This window comes from Toxorhynchites rutilus, chromosome 1 (assembly GCF_029784135.1).
Source record: "Toxorhynchites rutilus septentrionalis strain SRP chromosome 1, ASM2978413v1, whole genome shotgun sequence".
Taxonomy (NCBI): Eukaryota; Metazoa; Arthropoda; class Insecta; order Diptera; family Culicidae; genus Toxorhynchites; species Toxorhynchites rutilus.
In genome coordinates this window covers 150,738,452-150,758,540 of record NC_073744.1, presented here as the reverse complement: position 1 = coordinate 150,758,540, position 20,089 = coordinate 150,738,452, and the positions used below count along the sequence as shown (strand labels likewise).

The 20,089-nt window shown below is 38.3% G+C and overlaps 1 protein-coding gene across 8 annotated transcripts in view; it reads left to right on the top strand.

Moving 5' to 3' along the window:
• LOC129762577 (neuroglian) overlaps positions 1-20,089 on the top strand; it is a 138,716-nt gene that overhangs the window by 95,227 nt on the left and 23,400 nt on the right. For all 8 annotated transcript variants that reach the window (XR_008740668.1, XR_008740667.1, XR_008740666.1 and 5 more), the window contains exon 5: positions 19,017-20,026. Coding sequence is in view for 5 of the 8 variants with exons in the window: in XM_055761005.1 (XP_055616980.1) it covers positions 19,017-20,026 (1,010 nt within the window). In the remaining 3 variants the exon portion in view is untranslated. The remainder of the gene's footprint in view (positions 1-19,016; positions 20,027-20,089) is intronic.

Below are 20,089 nucleotides of genomic sequence, written 5' to 3'. Positions count from 1 at the left end.
AGGGAGGTTTATTGGATCATTCCACGGTAATTTGCGCATAGCGAATCGAACGAATTTCTCCTGTATCGACTCAATTCGCTGAACATTATTCTGGTAATACGGTGACCAAACCAGGCATGCATATTCAAGGATCGAGCGTACCAATGAGCAATAGAGAGCCTTAATGAGCCTTAATGCAGTCTTCGTCCTTGAGTAAGAGATTGGGGTTCAGTTTAAAAGTAAAAAAAGAAAAAAAATGGGACACAGTCTATATTTTGTTACCATAGAGTTAATTGAAAAACCGTTCATATGCTGTAAAAATATTGGAAATCGGAAGAGCTGTTCGAAGAAATTTTTTTAGAATAATTCAGAATGATTCGCCGGTGACAGTATGAAAATAAAGGCGAAAAAATCTGCAAAAACACTAAACTTTCCAAAAAATATATAAACAGCTAGGGTCTCTCTTGGGAATCTTTCACTTTGATACGAGAGCCCTCTCTTTCTTGCTTATATCGTCAGTGACGACTCGTTATGTATCCCCAACATAATCCCGAAAACCATTAGTGCCTTTTTCGGAATTATATTGAGAATGAAAAATTCTTTATGTAAACTTTTGAAGCATTTCGCATATCTCAACTATTTCATGGAAACCCAACTCGTATAGGCCGATTGCAATGTTATCCTGTATTCGTAAATTGTTAGAGAAAATGATTCAACTTCGTTTGAACAAGTGGGTCGAAACGAACAATTTTCTGTCAAATACGCAGTTTGGCTTCCGCCGAGGTAAAGGGACAAATGTTTGTCTCGCGCTGCTATCTTCTGAAATCCAAATCGCATTTGCTCGCAAAGAACAAATGGCTTCCGTTTTTCTCGATATCAAAGGGGCATTTGATTCAGTTTCCATGGAAATCATGAAGCTTCTCATAACCGTGGACTTTTACCAATTCTCAATATTTTCCTGTACAATTTACTGTCAGAAAAGCACATGATTTTCTCTCATGGCAGCTCGAAATCTTCTCGTTACAGTTTTATAGGCCTACCACAAGGCTCCTGCCTAAGCCCCCTCTTGTACAGTTTTTACGTCAATGATATGGATGATTGTCTAACTAGAGACTGCACGCTGAGACAACTTGCAGACGATGGAGTTATTTCCATCACGGGTACTAATCCCGTCGTTCTGCAAAAGTCGTTGCAAGATACCCTGAACAATCTGTTCACGTGGACCCTCAAGCTGGGTATTGAATTCTCTACGGAGAAAACTGAAATGGTCGTTTTTTCTAGGAAGCACGAACCCGCCCAATTCCAGCTTCACCTATCCGGCAAAACGATCCAACACTCTATGTTTTTCAAATACCTTGGTGTATATTTTGATTCTAAGTGTACCTGGGGGAGACACATTGCGTATTTGAAACAGAAATGCCAGCAAAGAATCAATTTTCTCCAAACAATTACCGGAACATGGTGGGGTTCCCATCCAGGAGACCTCATTCAGTTGTACAAAACAACGATATTATCAGTGTTAGAATATGGCAGTTTTTGCTTCCGATCAGCTGCCAGGATTCATATTCTCAAGCTGGAGAGAATACAATATCGTTGCTTGCGTATAGCCATGGGGTGTTTGCATTCGACACATACGATGAGTCTCGAAGTTTTGGCAGGAGTACCCCCGCTTACTCTTCGGTTCACAGAATTATCCTACAGATTTCTCATCCGTTGCAAGATCATGAATCCATTGGTGATTGATAAATTCGAAAATCTACTCCAACTGACTCCTCAGTCATGTTTTATGTATTTATACCATGAGTACCTTACCCACGACGTGCACCCTTCACCAGGCATCTCCAACCAAGTTTGCTTCCCATACTTCTGCAATTCCTCTGTCACTTTTGATCTGTCCATGCGACAAAAAATCCATGGAATCCCAGATCACCTACGCTCCGATTCTATTCCGCCGATATTTTCGGCAGAATATGGGAAAGTTAGATCTGATAAAATGTTCTTTACTGACGGTTCATTTATAAACGGGTCCACTGGCTTCGGCATCTTCAATGAAAATTCCAGTGCCTCTTTCAAACTCAACGATTACGCATTAGGGATCATTGAAACATTGCCCATCGACCACTATTTTATTTTTTCAGACAGTCTCAGCTCAATAGAGGCAATCCGCTCAATGAAAGTTGATAAATGCTCATCTTATTTTCTAACAAGAATAAGACAACTATTGAGTGTTTTGGTCGAAAAATTATTCAAGATTACCTTAGCATGGGTTCCCTCTCATTGCTCGATTCCGGGGAATGAGAAAGCGGACTCGCTAGCTAAGGTGGGCGCTTTAGAAGGCACACTTTTTGAAAGGCAAATTGCTTATAATGAATTTTCCACATTCCTCGTCAGTATACGCTCGTAAGTTGGCAGCGCATGTGGAGTGGTGATGAGTTCGGTCGTTGGTTACACACGATTATCCCTAAGGTCTCGACGTGTGCATGGTTCAAGGGATTGAATGTAGGTCGTGATTTCATTCGCGTGATATCTCGGCTTATGTCCAATCACTACAACCTAAACGCGCATCTTTATCGCATTGGGCTCGCAGCAAACAATCTTTGTGATTGTGGAGATGGCTACCACGACATCGAGCATGTTGTCTGGTCGTGTATCCGGTTCCATGCTGCTCGCTCTCAGCGCTCTCTAGAGCACTGAGAGCACAAGGCATATAATCGGATATCCCCGTCCGGGATATCTTAGGTAGCCGTGATCCTGATCTTCTGCTTCATCTATACCTGTTCCTCAGAAACGCCGATGTCAACGTTTAATGATGTTTCCTTCGTTGTGTCCCCGTTTCATATCCCTCCTATCCGATCGATAAACTTTTACTTAGTCGCGGCAATACATACACACACTCTTTACAGATGCACGGGCCAAAGGTTGTGCAGTCCACTGATCATTCAACAAGAGCCAAAGGTTGTACCGCTCATGACAACTCTACACGAGCTGATGATTGCGCCGGTTATTGACCATTCTATCCTGAATTCCTCGAGTCGAGAAAGACGCACCACGCTAGATATGGGGTACAGACTAGGGGGGCGTTGCTGATTAATGGTCAGCTGCATCCCAATAGGAAGTATCCCGTGTCGGGAACACGTACAGAGCATCGAAGACTGCAACATACCAATTATGAGAACACTTTAATACTAACCTCGAGCCAACCGCGAGTAATCGGTTACATATTACTAACATAGTTGTAAGCAAACATTGTCGAAATATTGAACTCCCGGCCCCGTTAGGCTGACGCCATATGAGCCTTAATAAAAATATATATTTTGGATAAAAAATATTTCATGGATAAACGTAATGATGTAATATGATTCTAGAAGAAAATTTCGTTTACGAGATATTTCAAACTAAGTTTAACACATTCGAATGCTTTACACGAGTTCTTTGCGTTCCTCCAGCAACAGCAATAGGTTTTACGAAATGTGCTATTATTTCCCTAGAACTCTATTTTTGGCTTACTCTGCTTTCAGTAATTTTTCCACTCCTGTAGAGTAGTGCGGGGCAAAAGTGCGCATTGGCCTTTTTGAAGCGAACGAGCATAAAAAATCGACAACAGTACATTTGTTTGATACATTATTACACCTGCAGCTTACACATATAAATATGATACATTTCATGAAACTGATAAAAGTTATGAGTTTTGCGATGTTTTGATCTAATTTTTTCAATTTTGTGGATGACGATTTACTTACCCGAAATAACTGGAAAGTTCGAAACTACATCGTCAAGGAAACCTTCATTCTATAGTAGATGATAGTGCGTATTCGTTTTTGTGAAAAAGTTCAAGAGCTTTTTTAAAAATTCGATTAGTTCAAAAATTGCTTGTGGGGCAAAAGTTCGCACCAGCATTTTGCTCTAAAAAAAATTATAAAATGTTTCCAACCAAATTTTTACCGGGATCCACAAGAAGAAAACTGATTTGAAAAAATGCGCTCCAGAAATGCTGTTGGACCGACAGAGGCTTTGGGAGGGAGTCTTGAAGCGTCGGATTGCGGCAACAGCGCTCCAAGGCAATGCGTGGGAATCCTCAAAACCGAAATCCAAGATGAGGAAGGAAAATAAACAATTGCTTCAAAATAATTCAAAATGAATTTCAAATGAAAATTGTTATTTTCACCTTGCATTCAATTCAATACCGGTTAAGTTTCGTTTATGTTTATGTTTTCATAATGAACTTCAAAAAAAAAATGTTTTGTTTTTCAACAATGGGTTTCAAATAAATCCAGTGAAGGTAACTATGTATTTATAAACTTGTATAAAATCTATAAAAATAAAAATGATTCGGTGTCCGTTCCTCATGATTTAACTCAACCACCGAGCAACGGATTTAAACAGTCAGTATCAGGATTAATGCGTCTTAGTCTACATCAGGTTTATATGTCAAAAAAATAAATTATATACCGCGAGTATAGATTACGTACATAAAAATAATTTCTGGGGGAACTTGTTCGAAATGATTTATATCAATATATCAGTTGTGGGTGGGACGAAGTTCGCGGGGTCAGCTAGTTTGTTAATACAAAGAATTCTGTTTCAAATGTTAGACATTTTCAGGTATCTTATATTGTCAGTCTGCAACCTTCCAAAAATTTCCACGAGAAAGCGATGATCCGATTTGAGCCGTTTTTTTTTGTTGTATTCGTCTCTTCCCGTAGATCAGAGGAGAGGAAAATCGCAGAATTTTCGGAAAACTCTGAAAAATGGTTGGAAAATCCGGAAAATTTAATTCCCATATGATCTACAATTGCATCATGATAAGCGTTGTTAGTTCAATTTGATGTTTGCGCAAATGAAATTGATCTTTGTTCGACAGTGGAAATGGATTTTCAGGTGAAATAACGCCCTCCTATATCTTCTATCTATCTTGTATCTATATAAATAAAAATGGAAGAACAAAAAATGTGTTGGTAAGCGGAATACCCGAGGAAGAGATGATTCGATTTGAGCCGTCTTTATTTTATAATATTTTTTGTATCGAACATGTATTCCATGCAACGGAGAAACATGTTATTTGAAAGTGACTGAAGAATCTTGAACGACAATTGCGTCTGAAAATAATTTTATATTATGATGACGAATTTTGGTAGAAATACTAGAGAATTTATAGTAGGAGGAAATTGTAAAGGGTCAAAGGGTAATCTATCAATGGAGAGCTCTGCGATTGGGCCCATGAATGTTGGAAACAGCCTCAATTGTGTTCGCCGGTACGCTACCTACTATTTTCAGGCGACAAAACTGGGGGTGTACAAGACAGTCAGGGATTTTCGTGTAGATATGGCTTGACATTCTTCCGTTGTTCTGTATCTTGTTTTAAAAGTTATATAAATTGGAATCACGAAAAGTATGGGAATCAAGGTTTTCAAAAAATAATTTTTGGTGTCTGAAAATGGCATTAAATGTCGAGATCTACACTCAAACTAGCATTGGCAGAAATGATGCCATTTAGTGTGCTGGAGAGTCAATTGCGCAAATAATGAGCTGTTTTAAAAGCTTAAAAATGGTTTGTATGTGTGCGTGCAAACATCTCTTTCTGTTTTCTTTTCTCATTTCATTTGGGATTGTGTCAAAAAAAAAGTCCATACGACGTCAATGGGGATCGAACCAAGGCCGGCTGGAATGCAAAGCTATTTTAAACGTCCACGCTATCCACATGGCTAATGGTGCTTCAGCAGTTGTTCAGCAAATACGTTATAATATTGCACCTGATTATAAAATGAAGTTGGGAAGTATTTTCTTAGAGTAAAAAAGTTGCGCATGAAGTAGAACAATATCTATCTCGGTCTGGGCCGTGTATGTGGCAAAGTATGCGGAAAGCTTATTTGTCTTTTATTTCGCTCGCTCGTATTAATCCTATATTTCTGTACCATGTCTATTATGTCTCATTTAATTTCATAAATCCGGATGACAAAACATGAGCTAAAAATAAATTTTGGGTGTACTGTCATCTCGAATATTTTTTTTTGTTAAAAGATCGACACTCTGAGACTGGGATGACACTCTGGGAGTTTTTTTCGGTATACGAGGCAAAATGTATGGTTTTGGGTTTCAGTAAAAATAGTTATCTCGATTTTTCATTCGGAACTTGCTGCAGAATGTTGATTTACGCGATAAAATACCCAATGCAAAATATTGGCTCGATCGGACTTCACTTACTAGTGGCGAAGAAGTTAAAATTTGAGTTTTTTGAAAACCAAAAAAACACCGGAAATCACGGTTTTCATTTTTTTTTGTTTGATGCCATATGTCTTATAATTGCAAGAAAAGTCGATATTAACTTCATCTCAAAAAAACACTCGTTCGTTTTTCGATATGAAAAATAGATTTTTGAGAAAAACTTTTTTTTTAAGATAACTGTAAATCTCGACGTGTGATGCAATTTTAAGACATTTGTCATCGAAAAAAATTGTTTGAAAACCTCGATTACCGGTGATTATTCGGTTTTCAAAAAACTCAAATTTTAACGTCAGCGCCACTAGCAAATGCTGTCCGATTTGAGCTATTATATTTTGCACAGGGAATTTATCGCGTAAATCAACATTCCGCAACAAGTTCCGAATGAAAAATCGAGATAACTATTTTTACTGAAACCCAAAACCATACATTTTGTCTGCAGGGTCAGTGATAGTCATACATAACGGGATCATCACAAGTACGGGGCCTAGACGAAAATACGATTGGTAAAAAAGTTTTTTTTTTAAATCCAATTGTTTAGCGTGTTCTCAAAAATCCATACAATGTGCGTTTGAGGTGTGACATAATCAGGTAAATAGTGACCCTTCATATTCAATCTTCCTCGAGATTTTCGAAACCCTCGCCATCATCGTCTGGACCAACTTGAGATCCACTTGAGATCCAGGTCCACTTTGTTTCAGATACGCATTCAGATTCCCGATTCAAAATCAGCCTCCAAACTCACACTTTCATTTTTTTCAATTTTCAGCGTAAGGTCGATAATATGATGTGAATAATGGCAATGTCCGTATGATTTCCAAATGAATTCGTTGTTGACGTGCTAGTTTGGGATAATCGGTACATTCGGAAAATGAATTAGAAGTAAACATTTGAGCAGAAAAAGGTCTAGATCCGTTGTGCTATTGCATTTTTATTCCCTTTTCATTTCATTTGAATAAGGGAAATTATTCACAAGGTCTCATAGTTGCATTCCGAGATTATGCACGATAAATCCACCGTAAGCGTGCATCCCTTTTCGGGGTTATAAATGTCGTGCAAATATTTCAGTTCGTTTAGGAGCGTCACTTCCCCGTGAATTTGTCTTTCGTCATTAATATGCCATTGAACATGTCGGAATTGATCGGAAGTTTATTCGGTTCCCGTGGCCCAGAAAGGTTACCCCCATTGTCTTCCATAACAGTGCTTTGCTAACTGTCACTAAACGGTGTAACACGTCCGAATACTGAACTTTTCACACATCATCCATTGGGGAGCTTGTCGGCACACGTATGAGAGCGTCTTATGACGCAATCTATAGAATGCGAATCAGTTTTATCCATCGTTCCGTCGCTTCATGCGAGCTAAGTCATACTTTGCGTGTGCAATGTGTGTGATGTCACTCCAAGCATATGGCACAAGGTCTTGTGGACTGTGTTTGGTTCTGACTCTAGTGTTTGCAGAATGATGTCATCGTTGGAATCAAAGTTAACTTTTTCGATTTCAAATTCTTCGCCCCATCACCGTTCTCTGACCATCATTATTAATAGCTAGAGATGACGCGATTGTGATGAAGTTTGTGGCAGCTAAAAAGGTCACTTCTCGTTATGATGAAGATCGAGCTATATCACGTCACTGTTTTACTAATTCGCTAAATTCCTTCAAGTATTCTAGAGGTGGGGTCACTTTTGCCCTATTTTTTATGGGAATCATTAAACATACCTACAGCCGCCTAAACTCCATTAACTGTGGCGTAGAGGCAGGCACTAAATTTCAGCTATCGTTCATCGGCTTCTTTGGAAGCGGTCGACTGTTGAATCGATAAAATAGTGTATCCACCGAACGCAACCGGTGTGTTCCTTTGTCTGCAGGAAGTCACGACACTTGTGTAATCTGAGCGTGAAGATCTAAAAATGTTCGCAACACTTCCATATTGAGTCCAGGAGAATAAACGCAGCGACGACTTCATATACTTGTTTGCCTATTATTTGGGTCAAACCTGTGCAATTGTCTGGTGGATGGAAACCGCCATTAGGAGAGTTGGGCTATCTATATTGAATCTTTAATCAGGCGCGGTTCGCCCCAAAAAGGCTTCCGATTTAGGTGCAAAAAGCAGGGAACCTGTTCAATAATTTAGACTTCTAGGGTTTTACGTAAGCGGTTCTATGTTTGCCAAAGGGAGAAACAGGAGGGGGAAGGGATAGTTTCGAGCCGTTTTATTGCTCGTTAATATGATACAAAAACGATAAAAAGAAAGGGAACCGAAGAACCGTCATCGCAATTCGATTAAGGTTAGATAGTGAAAATTTGGCACGGGAAGAAACGGAAGGAGCGAACATGCAAATGTCTCGTCGTGACAGCTAGCCTGATGGTTTCGTTTTTGGAAAGCAAGCAATGTTGGGAAACATTGACGTGCTTCAGCAGCTCAATTGGGCGCAAACTGATATTTGATCGACGTAGAAATCTCAGAAACATTGTCCGAAGAAAATTCAGTTTTAACTGTATTTTAAATGTAAACAGAAAATTCGTTTTAAACTGTAATTGGGTTGCATTGAACAATGATTGAATTTGTTTATTACGAGAGAAAACGTTCAGAAAACGTATTTTCTGACCAAATTGGTGTTCACGGGAATCCTCAAGAATCATTAAAATAAACGTTCGACTATTTATATGTTGCTTAATATTTTGGATATTGGCTCATTTAAAGTCCAAATTCCTGGTAAAGATTTCTGTCTCAAGGTTCCTTTTTTAATACCGTAATCTGGATTTTAAATTTTGATTTGTTTCACATTCTATGTATTCTTAAGATTCAGATTCGGGATCGATATAAAAGAATCGATTCCAATGTCCAGATATTAAAATCCTTTTTTGAACTTCAGAATCCTTATATATACCAGAATAGCCTGAAATAATCTGAAATCTGAATTTTCGAGTATGAAATTCAAAGATTCAGATCTCAGATAAAAAAAGCGGTTCCAGATTCCAATTTTAGATTTAGATCTTGGATTTAAATTTATTAACTCAGGGCCCAATTTCGGGATTTAAGACTTTATTTCAGAATTAAACTTTATATCTATATTCAGATTTCAAATTTAGTTAACAAGGTTCTAATTTTAAAATTCATATTTCGAATTTGGGATTTATTTCAGATATTTTTGAGATTTAGATTAAAATTCAGATCCGGATGCAGGATTCAAGGTTCTGATTTCAAATTCAAGGTTCCAGGTTCGTATTCCTCCGATTTTCCGATTTTCAAATTCTATCTACGGATCGCTGTATCAGACTATAGATTTATCTCTACTTTTAGATTTGAGACCCAAACTCAGGACTTAGATTGAAAAGTTAGTTATTCAAATTGAGAATTCATAATTCTAGACATAGTCATTACTTCTACTCAAAGATTCGAAATTCCAGTTCAGATTCTAAGTTAAAATTTTAGATTCAGATTCTAAATTAAGACATAAGATTTCAACTGACTAACTCAGAAACCAATTTAAAGGTGCAAAGTTTAGGTTCAGACTTCAAATTCAAATCCAGATTTAGGATTACTGTTCTCTGATTTCATATACATATATTCTATATTCATATATTCGTACAGCCATTCCATGCCAAACCGATATAGTGGTTCTCAGATTTTCGTCAAAAGTGGTAGTTTTGTTCTTTATCGTAAATTATGAGACCCGTATTTTTTTAATTTTTTTTTTGTTAGGGTGACCATTTCCATTTTAGAGTGGTCCAAAAAACAATTTTTTTGCATTTTTGCCAAAAATGACTTTCTTCAAAAATTCATAACTTTTGAACTACTGGACCGATTCAGATGATCGACATATCAAATTAAAGCCAATCACCTGGTCTTTTTTGAAACAAATACTATACCTGCAGAAAATTTGAATTCTGCTCTCGTTATTATTGATTGTATTCGTTTTTTATTGTTTTCATAGTCTCGGGGCCAAAGGCGCTATAGTTTTTTATATTTTTTTCTGGAAAGCTGAAGATTTTTCACACAACATATCTCGAAACCAGGGAGGCGTTTTTTTTCGTTTTTAAGTTATGATTTTTCAAAGTTAGCCGATGGTCCAAAAAATGATTTTTTTTCCCATTTTTTCCACTACAAAAAATCATAACTGTTGATCTATGGATCTATGTAGTTCCAAAGTTATGAATTTTTGTTATGGCTTTTTGGCTTTTTTGGCAAAAATGCGAAAAAATGTTTTTTTTGGACCCTCCAAAAATGAAAATGGTCACCTACAAAAAATAAAAAAAAACGGGTCTCATAATTTGTGATAAAGAATTTCTAAATTTCTACCACAGATCCAACATTCTGATTGCAAATTCAAAAGTCCAGCTTCAGATTCCATCTACGGTTTTCAAATTTAATCTACGGATTTCGGTATCAGATTTAAAATTCATGTTACTGATTTCGGATTTGAGACCCACTTTCAAGAATCAGTTCCTGGGTCCGGATTTGAACTTCAGACTCAAAGGCTCAAAGATTCAGATTTCAAATCAAAGTTCTGATTTTTCATCCAATTTTCAGAAACAAGTTTCTTGGTGTTCTTGGTTACCTTTTCAGGTTTCCAAAAACATAACTCCGGCATCGCGATAGGGAGTTCTATAACAGTACACCCGACGATTACCGGAATTCTCTCGGTTACCTTCTCAGGTTTCCCAAAGTTAACTCTCTACTATCGCGATTGGACATCGATAAAAATGCGTGCGATGAATAATAGAATATATTGCCGGTCCACTTAATACCACAGGTTTTCTTTCTCAAGATACCTAAAGATAATCTCCCGCGTGTTATGATTTATAGGATTTTCTGACTTTCGTTTCGTCAAGTGGTCAATAGTTTGCGTATACATAATCACATCACTTACCACAGTGAATCCTGATTCATACCTCTTCCCACTAACAATTATCCCTCCCATGATATTCGCTAGGGAACCACGCTATAGAGGCGACCCTTCTGGCCTTCGGGCGGCGAATATCATACTAACATTCCTTCCCTTCCCCTGGTGACTGTAAGGACGTGACCGGCGTCGTTATTGACCATTTAAAGCTCGAATCACCGAAAATTGCACAACGAGAATGATTTGCTAGTCCCAAGCGTCATTCTGTGTGTTCTTTGTGCAATTTGGTAGGTTCAGGTCAATCACGGAGAGCAACTACGAATTGTACAGTCTACCCAAGCTCAAGCTCAAGCTCAAGCTGAATTCAGATTCCAGGTTCAGGGTTCTGATTAAAGATTAAGATTCCAGATTTAGCTACAAATTTCAGACTTGTAAATTGGCTTCCAGATTCAGATTTTTTATTTAGATTTCAGATCATAAACTGATCTCATTCAAAATTTTAGATTCAGATTCAGGTTTCCAAACAATGTTCTAGTTTCAGATCTCAGATTAGAAATCCGAATTCCCTAATTTCAATTCAAATTCCGAATTCAGATTTCAAAATAAGTTGAATATTATATTTTCAATTCGAATTTTAGATACTGATTCCCGAATTTCTATCGATCTTCCAACTTAGAGTTAGATTCTTAGATTTCGGATGCATTCAGTTTCTGATTCAAGAATCAGATTATCGAAAAATTGAGATTCGAATTACAAATTCAGATTCCAACTCGTGATAATAAATTTAGATCCCAGATTCGAATCCGGATTCAAATTTCATTTGAACTTTCACTTGAACAGTTTCAAGACTCAGATTCCAGATCACACTTTTCGACCCAAATGCAAGATTCAAAGACTTTAATTCCAAAATTTAAAAATCTCGCTTAAATTTTCCTCAAATTCTAAAATCAATTACGCAAAAATCTGACTTTAGCGTGAAATTCCAGCCTCAAGCATGAGATCTCCGTTTTGTATGATAGATTCTATTCTATATTCTTATATTCAGATTCAGAATGTGAAATCATACTCAAATTTTTGTTCAAGAGATAACAGCTTCAGACTTGAGAACCAGACTCGAGATTTAAGTTTCTGTTTTAAATCCAGATTCACATCCCAGATTCACCGTTTGAGTGCGGGGGAGCGCAATAGCGCTCTTCTTATTTTAAGTTAAACAATTTTAACGTAGATTTCGTCTTTCCGGAATATATTGGAGGTATAAAATGAAAAAAATCTAGATTCTATTACTTATTGCTCATCCATTTTTCGATGGATTTGAGGGATTTTCGCACCAATCCATCAGTTCATATAAATATACCCAAACTCATCCGCATTTTTAGCATATGCTCACAAAATTTGCCCTCATTGAAACGTTCAAAGATGTCCATTCCAAAATCACGGTTTAAAAATCAATTCAGATTCTGTTATCATTTCAAGTCTGCAAAGATTCAAGAGAGAGAGAGAATCTATTTTTGGGACTCAATTTTTGGGTTTGAAGGAAGATTCCATTTTCAGAACAATGATTCAATATTCAAGATTCTGAATTTCAAATTTCCTATTCTAGATTTGTAGTTTAGTTTCGTACTCCATATCTAGATTCCAGATTTAAAATCATATTAGGATCTGTTTTTAGTTTTAAATGCTTGAGATCCATATTTCTAGGTTTTGAATACAAGTTTAGAATTAGTGATTCATGATGGGGCTTCCAATTTAAGATCAACGCGTCTATCTTCTGGAGTCTGAATACCAAATTCCTATTTATTTTAGATTTGGGTTCAGGCTTAGAATACAGTTCATAATTGAAGATACAGATACAGATTCCAGAGATTTGAAATCTGATTCGATTTTAGTTTTAAGATACAACCTCCAGACATCTGAATCCTGTTTTCAAATTCAAAATTCAAGCTCAGATAAGGTTTTCATTCATAATAAGGCCTCCAATTTCAGTTCAGCGCGTCCATATTCTGGTTTATGAATAACAAATTGATTATTCATTTTAGATTTGGACTCAGACTTAGTAATGTAGTTCCGGACCGCAAATCAAAATTCTCAATTGCAGAATCTAGATGTTAGTTTTCGGTTGTTTTTATAGGTTGCCATGGCGTTTTGCAAAATGTTATACGGATTAGCGAATGAATCATGATATATCGTCGGTCTGATTTATAATGAAAGAATTTTCCCGGTATTGAACTGCACTGGATTTTCGATGAAGCTCTAGTTCTATACAGCAGTGCAAAAAGTGCTGCTGCCAAGAGTTTTTGTGCCGAAACGGTGTTCAAATTATCAATAAATCATTTCAATTTAACATGTCCTTTGCAGCTGCAAGTGAAAGTCTAAAAGTTTGAGCAAAGCAATTGTTACGATGTAAAACCGTAAATTTGGCCAGACTGATATGCTAAATCAGTCCTGAAAGTTGTGGTATAATGTTTATAACGTCGTTTTTTTTTAGCAGAGATTCCTCGGTTTGTCCCTTTTTTTGTCACCTTTTTGGGACCGGAGAAAGAATAGTTTTTTTTTTCTAAAGCATATGTAATATACTTTTTGACAGAGAAAAATCGAATGAATAACGCGTTGGAGTCAATTTATTTAGAATCTGTGCTGGGATTCCATGCGGATATGCTTGGCTATAAGAACGAATAAGACGATATTGAGTGTCAGTTCTACATACGCATCGTACAGATCAATATTGATTTTCCCGGCTTGCTAATGAGGATTAACCGAGTTTCCACCGCAAATAGCATGCCAAATACCGTAATAGTATATCCCTCCCGTATTCAATCCCGCGGTGGGGTTGAACTCAACAGGCGGGGTAAGAAAGCAGCTTATCGGCTTTTGTTCTTTCAACTATGTAATGTGTCTAAACATAATTAGCCATAATTGATGCGGTACTTTGATATGGCAATTCGGCATAACACAAAAGTTGGAAACCGTTATTTGCAAACGGCTAGAATTATTAAAACGAAGCAGCTAAAACTTCGGCTTGCAGCTGAGAATCATCGAAAACACGGACTAACAAAATGACCTCCCCGCGAATGAATTCTACTTCAATTTTCGAATGTTTGGTGACCGGATAGCAATTTCTCTTAATAATGACATCAATTGACATAGCAGTTATAAGAACAATAATAATTGTACCAACGCGGCCGCGTCGTTTCAGTAAGACGACCAAACCGACACAAAAAAAAAACGATAACGGAAAAATTGTCAACAATTTGATAATCTCCTTTATCAACGCTCAGCCATTCTTTCCATTTCAACAGACGTTCGGTGTTGGCAGAGAAGGAGAGTGGAGGATTTCATTCGGAATCGGCCCGAATTGAGACGTAAAACTTGGCAACGGAAACAACTGATGACAGCGGAACGTCATTATTTTCTCCACCGCCCTATTGCCCCTCATTCTCCTTTTTTTCTCGGATAACTCGGGAGTGCTCAAAAGACGATAATGCTAATGCGGGGAGAGTCGACCAATATAGCCATCGCCGCCGCCGCCGCCACGTGAGAGAAGGATTTTCCTTCCGAAAATAAAGAGGATTTAAGATTTATACGCGAGGATAAATTGCGATGCGACGCGAGTGGAGGAGAATCGAGCATGCGATAAGTTTATTGCGTGAGATAGAGGGTGAGGAGAGGTTTGGGAAATTGTTCATCGGCTGTTTGACGACGTACGACATATTAAATTGTGTTTGCGGGAATTAAATTATTAGTTAGCGAGCTCAGCAAGTTGTTAATTATTCAGCTCTGCATGATTAGGACCCTTCATGTCGGTTTAACTGGGGGGATTTGCAATGAAATTCTCGTTTAACACATAACGGAAGACTGGTGGAATATAGGAATTTTTATCGTTCGTTCTTCAAATATTTATCCAAAAACCACTTTTCTCATGTTTCGGACGTTTGAAGCCTCTTAAAAAAAGAACTGAATTGAACTAATGAGTTCGAGATGTTAAATTTTATGTAAGCCGAGCATTATTTCAAAGCAAAAATTTCCAGCTATTTCTTTGGTTGGAAGAAAAGTGCAGCTAAAGTAATCTACTTAAGCAACTATCGTAGAGGGAGGTCCCTATCTCTAATGTTTTGTCACTGAAATTAGTTGAAATGTCCACTGTACTAGAAAATCGCGCTTATCGTAGCAGTAACGCTTAATTTATTGACAGAAACAAAATTTAATACTCAACTCTTTAGTAGACATTTTCGAAGGCTCTGATGCGTGACAACAAACACTCTTGTGTGTTTTAAAAAAATCAATTCGAAAGCTTCAAAATCAACTATTAGTCTTATCAAGAGCTGTTCACTACTCGGTGGCTAGAGAGATAGGGGATAGACTCGATCGCATTATTGACGAGGGACTGTGAAATTAATTTATTCAGTTAATTTGTTCATTACTTCAGACATTGTTTCAGAATGCATAGAAACATTAGTATTTTAGTTTTTTTTAGTATTTTAGGCCTTTAGTATTCATTGCGAAACTTCATCTTCATCCGATCAGAGGCGATTTTGTTCTTACTACTATCCCATATTTCTAATTCACTTCAATACCTTTTTGACAACGCATAAAAACACTAACAATGTGTGCATCTGATGCCAACATTCACAAGCACTTTCCAACAGATGGCATTAAAAAACAATACATTTCATCGATTAGATTTGAATTTGCGAACCAAATCGCACCGCGATGTGCGCCATCCTTAATTTCGTGCCCGGAAAAAATCACAAAAGAAATGAGCCTAACCGAAATAACCTCAGAGAAAAAGCAAAATGACACAGAAGCTTACTAGAAATATGCTGACTGTGGAAAAAACCTCATGGGTATAAATTACCACACGGAAAAAAGCGCAATTTTCATTATGAACTAGCTGACCCGGTGAACCCTCCCGCCCAAATTGAAGTGAACGTTATTTGATTCCATCCCCGAATTATTCGTAAATTGATTTTCAAATTGGTCTTTTCAAGGTGGAAGCGAATGACATGTGTAGTTGACAGCCTCTATAATATAAAAAAAAATCAATAAATTCGCAATGGTTGTCGACAAATACGGTGCTGTGAAACAACGAACTCTATCTATGTTCTGAATATTCCCATTGTCCTTCAGTGTTTTCCGACAATTTTACGATTTTTCTCTCCGTAACATTGATCTACAGGCAGAGACAAGTACATAATAAAATAAAGCCGGCTCAAATCAGACCATTCCTTTCTCGGGGTTGGCGCTTACTAATACATTAAGCGATCGATTTGTATTTATATAGATAGATAGAAGATATTGGAGTACGTTATTTCACATGAAAATCCATTTCCATTTTCGAACAAAGATCAATTCCATTAGCGGAAATATCAAATTAACTGACAACGCTTGCCACGAATTAACTGTAAACTATGTGGAAAATCAATTTTCCCAATTTCCCTCGGCGTTTTCCGTTTTTTCCCTGCGTAACATTGATCTACGGGCAGAGACGAACATAACAGAATGAATCCGGCATAAATTGGATCATTCCTTCATCGGGTTTTGCGCTTACTAACAAATTTGGTGATCCATTTTCATTTTTATAGATTTATTTTTTCGTCTTGAAATTTATTCTGGGATCGATGTAATAAAGGTGAGGTCTCACCTAAAGAGGATCCGAGCCGACCCCAAGCCGCCGAATTGACACAATCTGAGTCGGTCGCCGACAGAAGCGGCGGTCTCTCGCAAGCAAACCTGTGTTCCACTGATTGTCCGATAATTTATAATGAAATATTGTAGCGAATTCTTTAGCAAGGCGTCAGCCTTTCACGAGCGTCAAAAGACATACGTTTTTCTATTGCATTACGTTTTCCCGGTTATTTTTTGTTTTGAAATGTATCATTCATTGCAATTCAAAGCTATTGTACCATGAACTGAAGAAATATTCACACTTATAGGTGCTTTGATTTGGACATTTATCTACTTTTGGATATGTGAGGTTAATAAGTACGATCATGCATGTGTTATATGATCGCCTTACTGTCGAAATGGCGTTCAGCGAATTGAAATTTGCCTTGGATCGATCTTTCAAATCTTCCAAATTACGAAGATCGCTGCAATTTTATTGGACTAGATTTACTGAGTCTACGTAGAGACGTCACTAGGGCGATATTCTTATCAGACCTGATCCTCTCGAATATCGACTGTTCTGATCTTCTCCAATTAACTAACTTTAAGCTTTCGCGGTCGGAATATTTTTACTTGAAAAAGCTGTGATGTATAGTATAACTCTGTGAGATTATATGCAGAATATGTATAACTTTGTGAGATCATGAAAGATGAACATGGTTTATGTCAACTTCTGATAAGTTTTTACTAAACAGTGTGTTTTAATGTATTATTTTCATATAAAAATATCTGTTACGGATGGATCACGGAATAACCCGTGTTTACTACACTTGATGGTTAAATACTTGGTCTGCCAAGAATCTAACAAGGCCTAACGATGGCTCGCCTTCGTCTCATCCACACCGAATTAAACGATCTCATTCGTGACATCCAAACAAATGAAGCGTACAAGTTTGCCCCCAAAACGCGCGGTCTTTAATGTGTTAAGTTAGATTTAAACATATCATTAGATTTAGCAAGTATGTCATTAGATTTAAGCACACTTGTTCAGTCCGGTTGATAACGAATAAACAATAATAAAACATTAGTTTTTTTTTCGAGTGGAATTTATACCCATGAGGTTTTTTCCGCGTCAGCATATTTCTAGCAGGTTTTTCTGAGGTTTTTCCGTTGGGCTCATTTCCATAGTAATATTTTCCGGGAATCTCCCATTCACGTCATACTACCGCTCCTCCAAATGATCAAGAACCTCGTATAAAGCAAATCCGCTCTGTGCTAGCTGGGGTGAGATTATGTAATAGAAATCACGAATAGCTTATTTTATATCAAATAACTTGCAAAAGGGTAGAGCTTAAGTTTCAATATATAGCCTCTCTACAGTGTACGTATAACGAACACTGTATTTGCATTTCGAGCGAATTATTTGCGCACGACTGATTGTCATTTGTACATAAGAATTGTATCTCGCTGCAAAATACGTTACTTTTCTTTCTGATTTAGTGACTAGTGCCGTCAATCCAGGTGTTCCGCCCGAGAAACGTACGGAAGGGGAAACGCATCCAATCGCAAGTACCATCCCTTCTCATTCGGCATGAAGCGAGGGTCATGTCAGTGAATTCGAATATTAAATGATGTACAAAGTGTAAATGGTAATCAACCACCATGTTTTCACTTCGCACTATTCAAACCCTTTCCAAAGCACATCCCAAAATGTTAGGCCTTTCACAGCACGGAGCGGAGCCACAGGGGCTCCCACCCGTCAAATAAAGCGTGAGGAACAGGAAGGTTCCTTCCACGCACCCGTTGCCTCCATGAGTGGAGCAACATATCAAAATACAGTCCACCCCACAGTTCCCAGCAGACGGAACACCAGACTTTGACATTGTTTTTGGTGGTCCGCCGCGCTAATCCATGATCTTTGGCGAATGATTCCTGTACTTTCAGGGGGGTTTTAGGGGGCAAGAAATGTTTCTATAGTGGTTCGATGCTCTCCCTCTCTGAGAGGGGTGCTGCCATACAAATGAAATTTCTGCTTAACTTATTTTCGCACAACATTAAATAAAAAAAAATTTCGACACCCTTCATGAATATATTTCAAAATGTTGTTTTCGTTTTCGTAGCGTTTTCGATCAAATTTTTGGTTTGGTTTATATAATCAAATTTCTCTGAATACCCGTGGACTGTGCTTTCCGATATTATTAGGTACCCTGCGTCTGGGTTGTATAGGTTAGTTTTTGAAATCATTGTCACGATTTAGTGCAATCATCAGTGACGAAAGGCCTACTATTTTGCATGTGGAAGGCCTGCTAAGGCGGAAAATATTGTACATCCAGCTCTAATTATGTTTCCTCGTCTCTAATTCACTTCCAGATACCGCTGGATCAAGAACGGCAAAAAGTTCGAGTGGCAAACGTACGACGATCGTATATCGCAGCAACCGGGTCGAGGTACGCTGGTGATAAAGACGCCCAGGGACGAAGATCTCGGTCAGTATCAGTGTTTTGCCGAAAACGAACACGGCACAGCCACGTCCAACTCGGTGTTCGTCCGCAAGGCCGAGCTGAACTCGTTCAAGGATGAGACCGCCAAAACGGTGGAGGTGGACGAAGGGATGGACTTCAAGATGCAGTGTCAACCTCCGGATGGTTGGCCACGACCGAACGTGTACTGGTTGATTCAGAATATGGACGGTGGCATCAGCTCGATCAACAACTCTCGAATGACCTTGGACCCGGAGGGTAACCTGTGGTTCTCGAACGTTACCCGTGCCGATCAGTCGGATGATTTTTATTACGCTTGTGCGGCTTCCTCTCTGTTCCGAAACGAGTACAAGATCGGTAATCGAGTGTTGTTACAAGTGAAGCAGAGTGGCATTTCTGCTACCCAGAACAAACGCGCTCCAGTGCGACAGTATGTGTCCCGTAAGAATGAAGTGGCACTGAGGGGCAAGAAACTCGAAATGTACTGTATCTACGGTGGAACACCACTGCCGCAGGTCGTGTGGACGAAGGATGGTCGACCGATTCAGTGGAACGATAAAATTCAGCAGAACAACTACGGAAAGTCACTCGTTATAAAGCACGCCACCTACGAAGATCAGGGAACCTACACTTGCGAATCATCCAATGGTGTTGGTAGCGCCGAGTCGTACTCTATCAAGCTGGAAATCCAAGCTGTGCCATACTTTACCGTCGAGCCAGAGATCGTGAATGCCGCCGAGGATGAAACCGCTGAGTTCCGGTGTGAGGCTACCGGTGTGCCGAAGCCCAACATCATCTGGATTCACAACGGCAAACCAATCGACCAGTCGCCGAGCAATCCACGTCGGGTTGTTAACAGTAACCGGATTCAGTTTACCAAACTGGAGAAGGGAGACACGGGTAAGGTTTCTAGGGTGTTTCGTTTGACAAACAGATGAATTCTCACGTACACTTCTGTTGTTG